Source organism: Loxodonta africana, chromosome 15 (assembly GCF_030014295.1).
Source record: "Loxodonta africana isolate mLoxAfr1 chromosome 15, mLoxAfr1.hap2, whole genome shotgun sequence".
Taxonomy (NCBI): Eukaryota; Metazoa; Chordata; class Mammalia; order Proboscidea; family Elephantidae; genus Loxodonta; species Loxodonta africana.
The window spans coordinates 48,965,516-48,983,685 of NC_087356.1; the positions used below are offsets into that span (position 1 = coordinate 48,965,516).

General features: G+C 37.9%; 1 protein-coding gene across 4 annotated transcripts in view; it reads left to right on the forward strand.

Annotated features, from left to right (window-relative positions):
- NCAPD3 (non-SMC condensin II complex subunit D3) overlaps window positions 1-18,170 on the forward strand; it is a 147,928-nt gene that overhangs the window by 52,234 nt on the left and 77,524 nt on the right. For 3 of the 4 annotated variants that reach the window (XM_023557041.2, XM_023557042.2, XM_010597113.3), the window contains 7 exons: window positions 5,454-5,587; window positions 6,951-7,023; window positions 7,800-7,925; window positions 8,063-8,315; window positions 8,773-8,829; window positions 9,071-9,160; window positions 17,847-17,923. In XM_023557041.2, the coding sequence (XP_023412809.2) occupies window positions 5,454-5,587; window positions 6,951-7,023; window positions 7,800-7,925; window positions 8,063-8,315; window positions 8,773-8,829; window positions 9,071-9,160; window positions 17,847-17,923 (810 nt within the window). The remainder of the gene's footprint in view (window positions 1-5,453; window positions 5,588-6,950; window positions 7,024-7,799; window positions 7,926-8,062; window positions 8,316-8,772; window positions 8,830-9,070; window positions 9,161-17,846; window positions 17,924-18,170) is intronic. The other variant, XM_003417405.4, reaches the window with a different exon arrangement.

Consider the following 18,170-nt stretch of genomic DNA (forward strand, 5'->3'; position numbering starts at 1 on the left):
ATGAGCAATTGATGATATGTTCCACGGCCGGCCCCTGTCATTGTTCTGACTAGTGGTATTGTGCTTTTCCATCTTCTCTGCCCACAGATATCGTTGATTTGATTCTTGTAATATTCCATCTGGAGGTGTCCACATGTATAGTCACTGTTTTTGTTGATGATAAACGGTGTTTGTAATGAAGAAGTTATTGGTCTTGCAACATTCTATTGTGTGATCTCCGGCGTTTCTGTCACCAAGGCCATATTTTCCAATCACTGTTCCATCTTGGTTTCCAACTTTTGCATTCCAGTCACCAGTAATTATCAATGCATCTTGATTGCACATTTGATCAGTTCCAGGCTACAGAAGTTGGTAAAAATTTAGGGTGTGCCTCCATATGATTCATGATTCAACAAACCAACCAAATAAACTATTAGCTCCTTTCTTAACCTCTTGAGGTGAAACAGTGAAGGAAGATTCTGTGCTTAGCAGCCCCATACTAATAAACTGAGACTGATGCAATTTTATGTTCCTTGCCCTATTATCCCACACTCTTAATAGCGATTCCCACATATATTCCCCAGGTTTCTGTTTGTACGTATTAAAAAAGTTAAGCAGTTCTTTTGGAGTGTAGCATACTCTTCCTGTGTCACACTTTGTACTTCAGCTTTTGGAGCTCACTGAGACTTAAGTCTAGTTATATAGGTCTAGGAGGGAAAATGGGTGGTAGGGATATATTTTGAGAACTTTCAGCAACGTCGTGTAAAGCATCTTTGTCAGGCTATTCCCCAGGTAATATCTCAGTTAGCTGGGTCTTGACACACGTCTGGGTTAATTTCATCAGGTGGAGGTGCTAATGGTTTTGTTGGCAGGTTCTATTCAACAGAATTTAGGGGCTCATTGTCCCCACCTTCCTGATTACCTGCCCACATGGTCCCATCCCAAATTTCAGGATCCCATTTATTTCCATTAGTGTCCTGTCTTTAACTTTAGAAGCCATTTGAGGTTGAGAATTCAGTTGGCATTGTAATTCAGCCATTTTTACAATAAGAGTCTGGATTTGATTTTCGGCAGTATCGGCTCTGTTACTATAAGAAATAAGACTTTCCAATTGGCAAAATAATTCTATTATGAAAACATTCTGCATCCCACTTTGAAATGTGGCGTCTGTGGTCTTAAATGCTAACAAGCGGCCATCTAAGATGCATCAATTGGTCTCAACCCACCTGGATCAAAGGAGAATGAAGAACACCAAGGTCACATGATAACTATGAGCCCAAGAGACAGAAAGGGCCACATGAACCAGAGACCTACATCATCCTGAGACCAGAAGAACTAGATGGTGCCTGGCCACAACCGATGACTGCCCTGACAGGGAGCACAACAGAGAACCCCTGAGGGAGCAGGAGATCAGTGGGATGCAGACCCCAAATTCTCATAAAAAGACCATACTTAATGGTCTGACTGCAACTAGAGGAATCCCAGTGGTCATGGTCCCCAAACATTCTCTTGGCCCAGGAGAGGAACCATTCCCGAAGACAACTCATGAGACATGGAAGGGACTGGACAATGGGTAGGAGAGAGATGCTGATGAAGAGTGAGCTACTTGTATCAGGTGGACACTTGAGACTGTGTTGGCATCTCCTGTCTGGAGGGGAGATGGGAGGGTAGAGAGGGTTAGAAACTGGCAAAATTGTCACGAAAGGAGAGACTGGAAGGGCTGACTCATTAGGGGGAAAGTAAGTGGGAGTATGGAGTAAGGTGCATATAAGCTTATATGTGACAGACTGACTTGATTTGTAAACGTACACTTAAAGCTCAATAAAAATTATTAAAAAAAAAAAAGAAATAAGACTTTCTTTTAGTGCACAAGTGGCAACTTTGAGGTCATTTATGTGGTGCTTGAGCTTTGACTCCGAAGCTGTGAACTTGTCTCTTTCTTTTACCACTTTGTCTAGTCAAAGTGGGACCAACCAGCCAGCTTCCTTATACTTCTCATGCTGACAAAACTGTAAAAAATTATCGAACGTGCCATCACTCAGAGCCTTGCCTTTCACCAATACTTGATTGATCGGTAGTGATATTTTGCATATTTCTATTGCCACCTCTCACTATGGATTAGCAGTGTCCTCTTTACTGTGGAAGCAGGTCATCAGCGTCTTTAAGACTAACAAGACTTGAGAACCAGTTTAGAAAACTCAAGCTTATAATTTTGTTTCTCTAGAACCACTCTTGCTACCAAATGTCTTAGGCTGGGTTCTCTAGAGAAGCTAAACCAGTGAAGCGTATATATGTGTATATACATATATATGTATGTGTGTATAGAGAGAGAGAGAGAGATTTACATCAAGGAAATCGCTAAGATGGTTATTGAGGTTGGAAAGTCCCAAGTCCATCGTCAGACATCAGGCTGGAGGCTTCTTGTAACACATAGGTACAGGGGCTGACAAGCTCAGTATCGTCAGGCTGCTGGTTCACCTCCCATGAACCAGAGGTCAGATGATGAGGAGCCAAATGCAGGATCCAGAGCAGAGCAAATCCAGCAGTTCTTTGCCAGAAAGTCCATATATATTGGATGCAGGCCATACCCCAAAGGAAACTTCTTTTCAACTGATTGGCTGCTGATAGCGGATCTCGTCATGGGGTTGATTACCATGTATCAGATCTCATCATGGAGGTGATTATATCATTACATAACTGCCGAGCAAGTGAATATCATGGTCCAGTCAAGTTGACACATAACTTTAACCATTACAGTTTTTATTCCTTTGTTCTTGAAATACGGATATGATAGAATTCATAGTAGAGTCTTTAATTCCCATACCATGTTTTAAAATAATTTATATTATTTTATTGTTGAGAATATACACAGCACCATCTACACCAATTTAACAATTTCTACATGTACAGTTCAGTGATACTGATTACATTATTCGAGTTGTACAACCATTCACGCTCCTTTTTCAAGTTGTTCCTCTCCATTAACATAAACTCACTGCTCCCTAAGTTTCCAATCTAATCTTCCAAGGTGTTCTCAGTTTGATCCCACATAGACAGGTCTTTTAAAAGCACAGTATTCAAGGCAGACATTCTTCACTAGTTAAACTATAGTTTGGTTTTAAGAAGACTACTGGGGATATTTTTGGTTTGTGTTTAAGGTTTAAAGACTATTTCAAGGCAATAGTGTCAGGTTCGTTAAACTCCCTTGGCTCCAGAAAATCTGGATTGCATAAGAATGTGAAACTCTCTTCTGTATTTTCCCCCTTTTGATCAGGATTCTTCTACAGAAGCTTTGATCAAAGTGTTCACTAATGGTAGCCGGGCACCATCTATTTCTTTTAGCCTCCTGGCCAAGGAAGCAGTTGTTCGTGGAGACAATTGGCCACGCATTCCATTTCCTCCTCTAATTCCTGACTCTCCTTCTTCCTCTGTTGCTTCAGGCGAATAGAGACACGTTGTTGTCCCTTGAATGGCCACTTGCAAGCTTTTAAGACCCCAGGCACCACGCAGTGAACTAGGAGGTAGAACAGAACCGCTAAGCACGTTATTAGGCCAGTTAAGTGGAATGACCCATGAAACCATAACCCTAGACCTCCAAACTAAGGAACTAAATCCCATGAGGTGTTTGGTTGTACATAAGCAGCCTCAGCAGCTATTCTTTTATGTTGTTGTTGTAAATATATCTACCGCACAACTTTTGCCATTTCAGCTTTTTACAGGTATGCAACTTACAGCAGTTACATTAACTGGCTGTGCAGTGCTACTCTTAATATGATTTTTCCATCACTATAAACCAAAAATCAGTACGCCATAACCAGTAAAGCCCCCCCTTTCCTTTCTGCCCGTGGTAACCACTAATAAGCTGTGGTCTCTTTTTATATAGGTGAGGTCATATGATATTTGACCTTGTGCTATCGACTTATTTCACTCAGCATAATGTTTTCATCCATATTGTAACATGTTATCAAGGCTTCATTTCTCTTGCTGACTGAGTAGTATTCCGTTATATGTATGTACAACGTTTTGTTTATCCATTCATCTATTTATGGGTATTTAGGTTTTTTTCATCTTTTGGCTATTGTGAATAGTGCTGCAGTGAACATTGATGTGCACGTCTCTTTTTGAGTCTCTGCTTTCAAGTCTTTCCGGTATATGCCTAGGAGTGGAATTGATTTTTCATACGGTAGTTCTATTTTTAGCTTTTTGAGGAACTGCTATGCTGTTTTCCACAGTTGCTGTACTATTTCGCGATCCCACCAGCAATGAATAAGGTTTCCAGTTTCCCCACATCCTTGCCAACATTTTTGGGAGTGAAATGGTATCTGACTGTGGTTTTGATTTGCATCTTTCTGATGGCTAATTACTTTGAACATCGTTTCATGTGTTCGGTGGCCGTTACAGTGTCCTTTTTGGTGAAATGCCTGTTCAAGTCCTTTGTCCATTTTATTTTTGGACTTTTGTTTGTTTTTAAGTTGTCATCCCATACCCTTTATAACATTTTAAAACATTAAATAGAGGGAAAAACTTATCCTTTTAAATTCAGTCTGTCTCTAGAAATTATTATTTTTTAATTGTGAACTTGATGTTAGACAGCCTTGGTTTTAGCCAGACCTTTAGTTACTCGACTTTGGACAGCTGATCACTGGAGTCTCTTTTATGATTTGTAAAATGGAAATAATGAGAAATGTTTACCTCATGGCATTGTTGTGAGGCTTAAAATTAAATATAGCAAAATCTAGTATATGTATGAAAGTGCTTAATGTAATACCTTTCCTGTATTTGGTTTTCAGTAAATATTTACTGGGTGAATAATCAGTTGAATACAGTGTAAGAGATAATATACCGGAAGATACTTTATAAACTTTAGGTAAAATACGTACATAAGGTATCATTCTTCCCCTTTGTCTCAGTTTCATTCTTTCCCATTTACCGATGACAAGTCTCCGTTTGCTCTAAGTTCTGGCTATAATTTCAGGCGGGTGGAGAAAGAAACTAGATGGCATTGACTTCATATCGGTATGTGTTTATGTATGTTTTTGAATAATTTATTTTATCTTATATATATTATTTTATTTTATTTATTTTTGTTGTTGAAATTATACACAGCAAGTCAGATTTCTACATGTACATTTAGTGACATGGATTACATTCTTCAAATTGTGCAATCATTCTCCCCTTTTCTGAGATGTTCCTCCCCCACTAAAATAAACTCACTGCCCTCTAAGCTTTCAGTCTAATTTTTTGAGTTGCTGTTGTTAGTTTGATCCCATATAGGAATAGATCTGTTTACTTTGTGCATTTATTGAATACCTGGGAACTGCCCAAGAAATACATTCCTAGTGTTCAGCCAGAAACTATGTTAACCTGCCTTCTCTTCATGTGGTTTGGAATGATTGACTGTAGTCTGTATCACTATCTTTGAGCCACTTGGATTTTCTGTCATACCTTAAAGTGAATTTTCTTTTTTCTTCTAGGTTATCAGTTGTGTTTTCCATCAGATGCTGAATGTCATATTAATGTTAGAAGTTGGAGAAGGATCTCATTGCACCTCCTTTACTATTACTTCACAAGCCATTAGTAGTAGGAACCAGGCAGTCCAGTTCATCAGGTGAAGCACACATGTTTTGAATTTTTACCTTCTTGCTCTTCCTCAGTCCTTTGGCCCTGGCTGACCAGAATTTCTGACACCTATGGAGGCAAAATTTCAGGCCTGTTTATGGTTTTAGGTGTCCAAATAAAGCACTTCATAGCTGATGTGGCTCATGCAGTCTGGGTCACTGTTGGTGGCCTCTGCAGTGGGGTCTGGTTAAAGAATGAGGAATCTGGAATCCCTGGGCCTGAGCCAGAACCAGCCTCCAGCTTGTCTCATCCTACCTGTGAGATCTTCCTCTGAGTAGTAATGGCCTCTGTTCTTTTCTCTGCTGCCTTGTTTACCATTCCAACAATTCTGTCTCTTTTTCTATTTCATACTTCTCTGAGTCTCTTTTGTTCCATGCCACTTTCCCTTTTTTCCCCCCCTACTCTTCTGTTCTCCTCTTCTTGCAGAAAAATACTTCCTAAAGGAAAGAAATGAGTTTATTTTTGCTTCTTTAGCAGTAACTGATTGAGTAATTTTTCCCCATAAGTCACTCAGGCTCACTTAAAAAGTCCCATCTTGGCTTTATTTGGAAAGACATCTTTCCTATTCCATTGGATTTTCTTTCCCTCCTTTATTGACTATTTGGCGTGGGGCATACAGGTGTTGGAAAGAAGCGATATTTGTATATGCGTGTACTTATCTGTAGGTGTGCACAGGATGTTAAGTGGCTGGAGATGTGGAATGAGATGATTTATTCAACCACACGAAGACCCATCAGATCACCAAGCAGCAGTCTCTTTCTAAGGATGTTTTTAAACATTAAATATGATGTTTTAAGTAGAAACGCTTCCACTTTGGATCTTCAGTGAGAGTTCATGATGTTGCTAGTTGCAGTGATATTCAGATAATGGTGCAAGTAAACTTACTTCCAAAAGTGGGCTGTATCTGAGAATTACAGTAATTTCTTCTGGGATTAAAAGCTTGAAGAGGTAATGTTACTTTCATAAAAGTAGCATTTTACTGAGCTACCGCAAGGTGGTACTGTGTTGTATACTCTTCCTATGTTTACCCCTAAACAATAGATTTTAGAGTCTTAATATGACATTGAGTAAGTAGTCAGAATAATATGAAGGTTCTGCCTTTCCTCCTCCATGATGGCACCTCTCTACTCAGTGACAGCTCTCTAAAAACCATGATAGCAAGTATTTAATGGTTTTCTACCTATGACACTTTATATCGATTCTTTTTTCTACCGAAACAACTCTTGTAATATTGGGGTATTGTTTTTAATATTTAGGAATTCTAAAATATAGTAGTGGTTTTTGAGAATAGAATAAAGCAAAATTACTATTTTGTTGTATTGTAACAGGGGATATGTTTTTCTTTTACACAGCTTACTTGTGGATGAACTAAAAGAAAGTATATTCCCCGTCCTTCGTATCTTACTCCAGCATATTTGTGCCAAGGTATCATTTGATTTAATAATAATACTGTAAATACAAGTATGTGTGTGTGTATATATATATACACACACACATATATGAAGGTGTGTGTGTGTGTATTTGTTCTCAGGAATGGGTCCATATCCTTACTAAAAGTGTTTATTTAATAGTCACTAGATGTTTCCTTAGACAATGCGTTCTTTAAAAAAAGAGAAGTTATCTTGGAAAGTTTCAAACATATACAAAAATTGAGAGACTGGGGGACAAACCGTCACATACCCATTACCCAGTGCCTGCACTCTTGTGTCACTCACACCCCTACATGCACCCCTGATATGTATACATACAAGGTGATTTTTTGAAACAAATTCTATATTTTATACATAAGAATTTCAGTATGTATTTCTGAAAGTAAAGTATGTAAAAATATAACCAGAAAATATTCAGAGTATTTTACACATCTAAAAAACACACTAATTCCTTAATATCATCAAATATCCAGATAATGTTCAAATTTCCATGATTATCTCTTAAATTTTTATAACACTTCAGGCAAGTGATTACTAACTTAAAGCCCATGGATGCTAGGGGTCCTTGAACTCCCTGAAAGTATGTGCAAAGTTTATATGTGCATTTTTCTGGGGAGAGGGTTTATAGATATAGCTTAGTTTTCAGAGGGATCCGAAACCTAAAATGTGTTATGTGTAAAGATCACTCAGTAATTCTCAGCTTGTGTTAGAATGTGTGCTTCAGTTGACCTGCAGGTGGATATTGCCTGGACAGCTTCTCTTGTGTTTCAGGTGGTAGATAAGTCAGAGTACCGGACCTACGCAGCCCAGTCCCTGGTGCATTTGCTCAGCAAACTGCCTTCTGTGGAATATGCTACATTCATTGCCTGGCTTTACAGATACTCACGAAGTTCCAAGGTAGGAGAAACACCTGTGCGGAGTCTTTGATCTTGGCTCTGCAGACTTCTCATCACAGCCAGATCTGAATACATAACTAGGGTGCCTTTGGTTGTTATTCCTATCTGATGGAAATTCTTACGATTTTGCTTTACCAGATCCCACACAGGGTTTTTACTCTTGATGTTGCCTTAGCTCTATTAGAACTGCCAGAAAGAGAGGCGGCTAACACTGTTTCCTTGGAGCATAAGAAGTTCTTAACGCATAAGTTCTTGGTACAAGAAATTATGTTTGACCGTTGTTTAGACAAGTCACCTACTGTCCGCAGCAAGGCATTGTCCAGTTTTGCACACTGCCTGGAGCTGTCTGTTACCAACACGTCGGAGAGTATACTGGACCTTCTCGTTAACAGTAAGTGTGGCAGCTGTTGTCACATGAAACCTGGCTTGTGCTTGCCAACAAATTAGGCTGCACCCGAATCATTCTTCGTTGTGACAATAATAATAGATATGGCGTGGTATATTTTTACCCTCATAAACCTATTTCAGTGTATCTTATCACATAACATAGTAGGCAAGCCCGATGCATTTAAAAGGCCTTTGTATTATTTCAAATAGTCATGTTTTAGAAATGCGAATGTTGGCTGCCTTTAGTATTACTTTGCATCGTTGGGCATGGAATTGGGTGTATTGGGGCTAATATCCATTTCAAGAGCTTGCCTAAGAAGGAGGACATTATTGTCAGCGATTTAGAACTTGTCTTCTTGTCTTAGGCCTGATTATCTTGAATTTAATTCCTTTGTGAATATATATTTGGGGTTTATGACACTGTGGCTTTTCCCCTCTCTTATCTATCTGCTTATCTTTAGGTCATGCAATTTCAGGGATAGAGAGCCACCCTGGTACCTTACTGAGAAATTCTTCAGGTAATGCATCAATATATTTTCAAATATTGAATAATTATCTTTTTACTTAAGTAAATTGTTGAATATTTGAAATGTTCTATTTGCCTGTTTAATATTATACTTTTTTATCTTCATCAAGGAAATTGAAATTTATTTTAGTAGTGATTTAACAACTTAAATGAGTAGCTTGCTATGCTTAGGTTGCCAAAAGGTGTAACAGATTTTTACCTTAACGACTTTGCCTTTGTATATTATTTTTAAGGTTTTACCTTTCAGAAGCAGACATTTAACCCTTCTGGAGCCTCAGAGATAACTGATACAGACAACAATGCTGAAACAGCTCCATCAGGGGGTATGTCAGATTTTATCACTATCAGATGGTAATAACCACTGGATTACAGAAAACTGTCAGTAGAATCTAAAAACTTTAGATTTTTTTTCTGATTATTTTGCCCTTAAGAATTGAAATATCTTTTTAAGTGGTGTAATCTATATCTTTGCATTGTCTTATATGTCATTTTAAGACAAAGAATAAGCTACATTTCTGTTATCATATACTGAACTTCAATATATTGTTAACACTTAAGAGAATGTGCATCAAAAGAAGGATGGAAATAATACACAGTTGCTATACCAAAAAGAATTGGTCAACATTCAACCATTTCAGGAGGTGGCATGTGATCAAGAACTGATGGTACTTAAGGAAGAAGTCCAAGCTGCACTGAAATCAATGGCCAAAAGAAAGGCTCCAGGAATTGATGGAATCCTAATTGAGATGTTTCAACAAGTGGATGCAATGCTGGAAGTGCTCACTTGTCTATGCCAAGAAATTTGGAAGACAGCTGCCTGGCCAGTCGACTAGAAGAGACCCATATTTGTGCCCATTCCAAAGAAAGGTGATCCAACAGAATGCGGAAATTATTGAACAATATCATTAATATCACACACAAGTAAAATTTTGCTAATGATCATTTAAAAGTGCTGGCAGCAGTACATCAATAGGGAACTGCCAGAAATTCAAGCTGGAGCCATAAGAGGGATATCATTGTTGATGTCAGAAAGATGGTTACCTATGTTTTATTGACTATGAAAGGCATTTGATGGTGTGGATCACAAAAAATATGGAAAACTTCGAAAAATGGATATTCCAGAACACTTAATTGTGCTCGTGAGGAACCTGTACATAGATCAAGAGGCAGTCATTTGAACAGAACAAGAGGATATTTCACAGCTTAAAGTCAGGAAAGGTATGCTTCAAGATCCTTATTCAGTCCTTATGCCCAGCAAATAATCTGAGAAGCCGAACTATATGAAGAAGAATGCAGCATCAAGATTGGAGGAAGACTCAGTAACAACCTATGACATGTGGATGACACAACCTTACTTGCTGAAAGTGAAAGGGACTTGAAACACTTACTGATGAAGATCAAAGACCGCAGCCTTCAGTATGGATTAAAAAATCCTCACACTAGACCAATAACCAACATCCTGATAAACGGAGAAGAGATTGAAGTTGTCAAGGATTTCATTTTACTTGGATTCACAATAAACACCCACAGAAGCAGCAGTCAAGAAACCAAACTATGCATTGGGCAAATCTATTGCAAAAAAAAACTCTTTAATGTGTTAAAAAGCGAAAACGTCACTTTAAGGACTAAGGTGCGCCTAACTCAAGCCATGGTGATTTCGATCACTTCATATTCGTGTGAAAACTGGACAATGAATAAGAAAGACCAAAGAAGAGTTGATGCCTTTGAATTATGGTATTAGAAAAGAATATTAACTATACCACAAACTGCCAGAAGAACATACAAGTCTGTCTTTGAAAAAGTACAGCCAGAATGCTCCTTAGAAGCAAGGATTGGCAAGACTTCATCTCACATACTTTGGACATGTTATCAGGAGGGACCAGTGCCTGAAGAAGGACATCGTGCTTGCCAAAGTAGGGGGTCAATGAAAAAGAGACCCTCAACGAGATGGGTTGACACTGTGGCTGCAACAATGGGCTCAAGCATATCGACGATTGTGAGGATGGATCAGGACTGGGCAATGTTTTGTTCTGTTGTACATGGGGTTGCTGTGACTTGGAACCAACTCCATGGCATCTAACAACAACAAATATAAGAAAATATTTCTTATTAAAGTAAATGGTTGTGAACTGTTGGGATTGCTGACCAAGAAAGGACCAGTTACTAGAGAAACTGTAGTAGAATTTAAATTTATGTTTGGGAAAAAAATCATCACAAAAAAGGGGAAAAGATGAAGAATGCTGTGGTACCCAATCTTGTTCCTGTTTTTAGTACCTTGTCACTTTTGCTACCATGTTATCTTGACTCTGATTAAGCCATCCCAGAATCTACTTTTAATACCATGATAGAGAACTGTGAGTCCAAACTTCCACTGAAAAAGACAGTTCAGGATTTAGTTCATAATTTCTCTGCACCAACAGTATGAATCATTTTTTTAATATAATTTTTGTTGTTGAGAATTTACACAGCAAAAACATATACTGACTCACAAATTTGTGCATGTACAATTCACTGACATTAATTACATTCTCGGAGTTGTGTAAACATTCTCACCTTCCTTTTCTGAGTTGTACCTCCCTCATTAACATAAACTCACTGCCTCCTAAGGTTCCTATTGAATCATTTGGTTGCTGTTGTCAATTTGATCCCATATAAATGGATCTTAAAAGACCATAGTGGTTGAGGCCAGCATTCTTTACTGATTAAGCTAAACTACTGTTTGGTTTTAAGAAGACTTCAGGGGATATTATTGGCATAACATTTAAAGATAATCTCAGGGCAGTAGTTTCAGGGCTTCATCCAGCCTCCATGGCTTCAGAAAGTCTGGATTCCACGAGAACGTGAAATGCTGTTCTTCATTTTCTCCCTTTTGATCAGGATTCTTCTGTAGAATCTTTGATCAGAATGAGCATGAACCATACTTAATGAGCTATATGTATTGCGTATTTTTTGCAGTTTGTATTATAACCAATTTTCACTGATTTAAAGTTGTATTTTTATAGGGATAACTTATGGAGTAGTTATAGGTCCTCTCTCCTGTGGCCTGTGGCACAGGATTCTGACCACAGTCAGTGCTGGCTTGTTGAGCCCAGAGTAATCTGGAATACTTAAGTGTCTGTGTGATTCAGGAGGGAAGAAACAAACCTGGACTAGGCATTAGGCAGACTTGGAGCCTAAAAAGTCACTTTACTTCGCTGGACTCCTTTTCTGTGCATAGTATGCAATAGCATTATATAGTGGAAAAACACTGTATTAGAAATTAGGGGCAGTCTGAATTTTTGTACTTAATTGTTACTAACTAGCAGCGTGACCCAAGACATGACAATCAACAAAACTCCCTGTCAAATTTTTTGATTCTGACGCCTTTCATATTTATCACAGAGGGCTGCTGTGAGAGTGATTTAAATACGTATATGTATATATGTATTTTTTTTATGTATATATACATATATATGTAAAGAGGAGAGAGAGAGTGTGTCTGTGTGGGAGATTAATTGTGTAATTTGGTTTATTAACCCAGTAAACTTTTGTCTGGTACAGACATGAATAAAACAGTTCCTTCTCTCAAGAAGCCTACAAATCAGCAGGAGGGACAGATGTGTGTATGTGTACACCTGTGATGTAGGTGCCGAGGTACATCTGCGGATCAGCAGGAGGGACAGATGTGTGTATGTGTATGTGTATACCTGTGATGTAGGTGCCAAGGTACATCTACGGATCAGCAGGAGGGACAGATGTGTGTATGTGTACACCTGTGATGTAGGTGCCGAGGTACATCTACGGATCAGCAGGAGGGACAGATGTGTGTATGTGTACACCTGTGATGTAGGTGCCGAGGTACATCTACGGATCAGCAGGAGGGACAGATGTGTGTATGTGTACACCTGTGATGTAGGTGCCGAGGTACATCTACGGATCAGCAGGAGGAACAGATGTGTGTATGTGTACACCTGTGATGTAGATGCTGAGGTACATCTACGGATCAGCAGGAGGGACAGATGTGTGTATGTGTATACCTGTGATGTAGGTGCTGAGGTACATCTACGGATCAGCAGGAGGGACAGATGTGTGTATGTGTACACCTGTGATGTAGGTGCCGAGGTACATCTATGGATCAGCAGGAGGGACAGATATGTGTATGTGTACACCTGTGATGTAGGTGCTGAGGTACATCTAAGGTGCTGTGAGAACTAAAAAACCAAAAATCACACTTGTTGCTGTCAAGTCGATTCCAACTCATAGCAACCCTACAAGACAGAGTAGAACTGCCCCATAGAGTTTCTAAGGAGCGGCTAGTGGATTCAAACTGCTGACCTTTTGGTTAGCAGCCAAATCATTTCAGCCTAGAAGATCAGCATAGAATTAGATTTCTGTGGCTAGATATTAGCATCTGTTACTCAGATTAAATTAGAGCAATAACTGAATTTATAAGAGATTCCCTGAAAAAAAAACATTATAGAGAGATTTAATCTGGAAAAATGCTGAATGTTTGTGTTGACTCCATTCTTCCTCTGGAAATGCAGGTTTATGGTTGTATAGACTTTTCCAAGCAATATCAAGTTATGTTGATTTAATGAGGCTTTTCAAATTATAAAACTTTGCCAGATGTAAAGAGCCTATGTTTCTTTTTTTCTGGTAAACTAAAAGGACTTATTGTTGGCACTGATTATGCGTATAGTTACCAGATGCCAGGCACTTTTTTTAAATTGAGATGTAATTCACATACCATAAAATTTACCATTGAAGTGTACAATTCAGTGGTTTTTAGTATATTCACAAGATTTTGCAATCATTGCTTCTATCATAGAACATTTTCGTCACACCCAAAACAAAGTTCACATCCTTTAGCAGTCACAGTTAGTTGCATCTCCCTTCAGCCCCTGGTCTTTTGTGTCTGACTTCTTTTACTTAGTGTCATGTGTTTCCAAGGTTTATCCATATTCTATCATGTATCAATACTTCACTGTTTTTTATGGCCAAATACTGCTCCATTGTATGGATGGACCACATTGGGTTTATCCATGCATCAGTTGATGGGCATTTGGGTGTTTCCACTGTTTGGCTAGTATAAATAATGCTGCTGTGAACATTCTTGTACAGGTTTTTGTGTTAACGTATGTTTTCGTTTCTGTTGAGTATATACCTGAAAATGGAATTGATGAGTCATATGATAAGTCTATATTTAACCTTTGGAGAATCTGCCAAACTTTTCTGAAGTGGCTGCACCGTTTTACATCCGCACCAGCAGTGTATGAGGTTTCTAATTTCTCTGCATCCTCATGAACACTTGTTACCATCTGCTTTTTTTGTTATAGCCATCCTCCAAAACGTGTTACCGTCAAGTCAGTTCCTGCTCACAGCCACCCTGTAGAACAGAGTAGAACTGCCTCATAGGGTTTCCAGGGTTGTAACTCTTTACGGAAGCAGACTGCCACGTCTTTCTATAGTGGAGCAGCTGGTGGGTTTGACTCACCAACATTTCAGTTAGCAGATGAGCGCCTAACCACTGCATGACCATGGCTCCTTACAGCCATCCTAGTGGATGTGAAAGGTATCCAGTGGTTAAGTGCTCGGCTACTAACCTAAAGATTGGCAGTTTGAACCCACCTAGTGACTCCGTGGGGGAAAGGCCTGGCAATCTGCTCCTGTACAGAGTACAGCCTAGAAAATTTTACGGAGGAATTCTCCTCTATCATGTGAGGCCAGTGTGGGTCGGAATGGACTTAATGGCTCCTAAGAACTACAATGGGTGGTGAAGTATAATCTTATTGTGTTTTTTATTTGCATTTCTCTAATGAGCATCTTTTCCTGAGCTTATTGACTGTTTGTATGCCTACTCAAATCCTTTGCCCATTTTTTTTTATTAGGCTATTTGTCTTTTTATTGCTGAGTTGTAAGAGTTCTTTCTACGCTCTGGATACTTCATGGATGAGTGGGAACATTTTTTTCTCCCATTACATCGGTTGTCTTTTCATTTTCTTGGTGTCTTTTGAAGCACAGAAATTCCTGATTTTGATGAAGTCCAATTTATCTGTTTCTTCTTTTGTTGTTTTTGTGCTTTAGTTGACATGTTTAAGAAACCAAGGTCACAAAAATTTATACTTATATTTTTGTCTACGAGTTTTATAGTTTTAGATCTTACGTTTAGGTCTTTGATCCATTTTGAGTCAATTTTTGTATATGGTGTGAAGTAAGAGTCTGATTTATTCCTTTACATGTGAATATCCAGTTGTCCCAGCATGATTTGTTGAAAGACTTTTTTTTCTCTTTGAATTAAATTTGGCACCACTGTCAAAAATCATTTCCCCATAGATGTATGGGTTTGTCTACTCTTAATTCTGTTCCATTGATCTGTGTGTCTATCTTTTTGCCCATTCCAAAGTCTTGATTACTGTAGCTTTGTAGTAAGTTTTGAAATTGGGAGGTATGAGTTCTCCATCTTTGTTCTTTTTCAAGATTTGTTTGGCCGTTTTGGGTCCCTTGTATTTAAGGATTATCTGTCAATTTCTGCAAAAAAAATCCTCTGAGATTTTGTTAGGATTGGTCTCTAGGTTAATTTTAGGAAGTATTGCCATCTTAACAGTGTTTCAGTTTGAATATTAAGTCATTAAGTCTTCCAGTCATATAGATGGGATGTCTTTCCATTAAATTAGGTTGTCTTTGTTTCACTGTTTTATAGTTTTCAATATACAGCTCTTGCACTTTTAAAAAAAAATTCTTTCTAAATGATTTATTCTTCTTGATGCTATTTTATATGGAATTGTTTTCTTAATTTTATTTTCGAATTGCTCATTGCAAGTGTGTGTAGAAATACAACTGATTTTTATATATTGATACTGTATCTTGCTATGTTGCTGATCTCACTCATTAGCTGTAATAGTTGTTTTTGTGTGTGTGTATGTGGGTTCATTGGAAACCCTGGTGGCGTAGTGGTTAAGTGCTACGGCTGCTAACCTAAAGGTTGGCAGTTCAGATCCGCCAGGTGCTCCTTGGAACCTCTATGGGGCAGTTCTACTCTGTCCTATGGGGTTGCTATGAGTCGGAATCGAATCGACAGCAGTGGGTTTGGTTTGGTTTTTTTGGTAGATTCATTAGGATTTTCTGAATATAAGGTTATGTCATCTGCAAATAGAGATAGTTTTACTTTTTCCTTTGCAGTCTGGAAGTCTTTTTTCGTGTTTAATTACCCTGGCTGCAACCTCCAGTATAGTTTTGAGTAGCGGTAGGAAGAGTAGACATTGAATATGATGTTGGCTGTGGGTTTTTTTGTGAATGGCCTTTATCAAGTTGACATTCTCATCTATTTCTAGTTTCTTGTGTGTTTTTGTCATGAAAGGGTCTTGCTGGCTTTTTGTCATATGCTTTCTCTGAGTCTATTGAGATGATTTTTTTCCCTTTATTCTGTTAATATGGTATATTGAGTGATTTTCATATTGATTGATTTTCATATTTACTGAACCAGTCTTTCATTCCTTAGATAAATCCCACTTGGTGATGATATATAATCATTTTTATTTCATAAAGGATTTGGTTTGCTAGTATTTTGTTAATTTTTAATATATATTTACAAGGAATATTGGTTTCTTATTTTCTTGTGATGTCTGTCTGGTTTTGGTATCAGTGATACTGGCCTTATAGGATGAGGTGGGAAGTATTTTCTATTTCTTAGAATAAGTTTCAGAAGCGTGTTAATTTTTGTTTTAATGTTTGATAGAATTCTCTGCGGAAGCTATCTGGTCTGGTGCTTTTTTTTTTTTTTGGTGTGGGAAATTTTTGGTAACCAGTTGAATTTCTTCACTTGTTATAGGTCTATTTAGATTTTCCATTTCTTCTTAGTGAGTTTTGGTAGTTCGTGTTTCTGCAGAAATTTATCCATAATATTTGGTTATCTAACTGGCTGGCATAAAATTGTGCATAGTATTTCTTTATAATCCTTATTTCTGTAAGGTTTGTAGTAATGTCCATTCTTTCATTCTAACTAATTTGAATCATTAGTTAGTCTAGCTAAAGTATTATTAATTTTGTTGATCTTTTCAGAGGACCAACTTGTGGTTTCATAATCTTTCTCTGTTTTTTTCTGTTCTCTATTTCATTTTGTAAGTGTTGCGTGTATGTCAGTGGTTTTCTAAGTGTGGTTTGGATGCCCCTGAGCGTCCCTAAGACTCTTTCAAGTTGTCCTTGAAGTCAGTACTGTTTTCGTAATATCAGGATATTGCTTACTTTCTGCACTCTGATTTTCTCACAGGTATAATCTGGAGTTTTCCAGAGACCATGACATATGAACTCACAACAGATTGAATGCAGAAGCAGATAGGAGAATCTAGCTGTCTTTCGTAAAGTCAGACATTAAAGAGTTTGCAAAAATGTAAAACAACACCATTCTGTTTATTAAATTTTTTGTTGTTTTGGCAAATATGTTATTTTTATAAAAATATGGAATTTATATTAACATGCCTTGCTATTTTAAAATACATTTTAAAATATTTCTACAATTCTAAGTTTTGACTTTTTAATTTGTAAATATTGGAAGATACAATCCATATAAACAAAAGCTGTTTGGGGCCTTTGGTAATTTTTAATAATTTTAGTAATTTTTCATAGTGTAAAGGGGCCTGTGACCAAAAAGTTGTGAAACCTCTGTTGCAAGTGTCTATATCTCATTTAATTTTTAAAACAATCCTATGGACTAGATATTCCTATTTGTAGCTAAACAAAATGTAAGAACTAAATAATTCACTCAGAATTTTAGAGCTAGAAGCCAGGATTTGAAATCAGGTTTTTAATACTCCATATTTATGCCCTTTTTTTATTATACTAGTCTGCCTTTTGCATTATTGTGGATCGTTGATTATTAGGGTTTTTTCTTTTTGTATACTCATACTCTGATATCTTAGAATGTAAAACAGCAAAGTAGGAAGATTCTTAGACTAATTTCTTAGTATTGTGTGGTGAAATATAGGTTCTGTGTAGTCTTTGCCTCACCGCAATGATTCCTTGGTGTTCTTTCAGCAGAAAGGTGTGTCATGGCAATGCTAAGGAAGAGGATCCGGGATGAGAAGACCAATGTTAGGAAATCTGCACTCCAGGTGTGAATTTTTTCTAGACTTTTTTTTTTTTTTTACTTGTGCTTTAGGTGAAAGAAGACAGAGCAAATCAGTCTCTCATTCAAAAATTTATACATAGATTGTTTCTGACCTTGGATGCAATCCCCGCAATGTATCAGCGCTCTCCCCTTTCCACCCTTGTTCCCCGTGTCCACTGGTCCAGTTTTCCTGTCCCTTCCTGCCTCCTGGTCTTTGATTTGGGGAGATGTTGCCTATTTGGTCTCACATA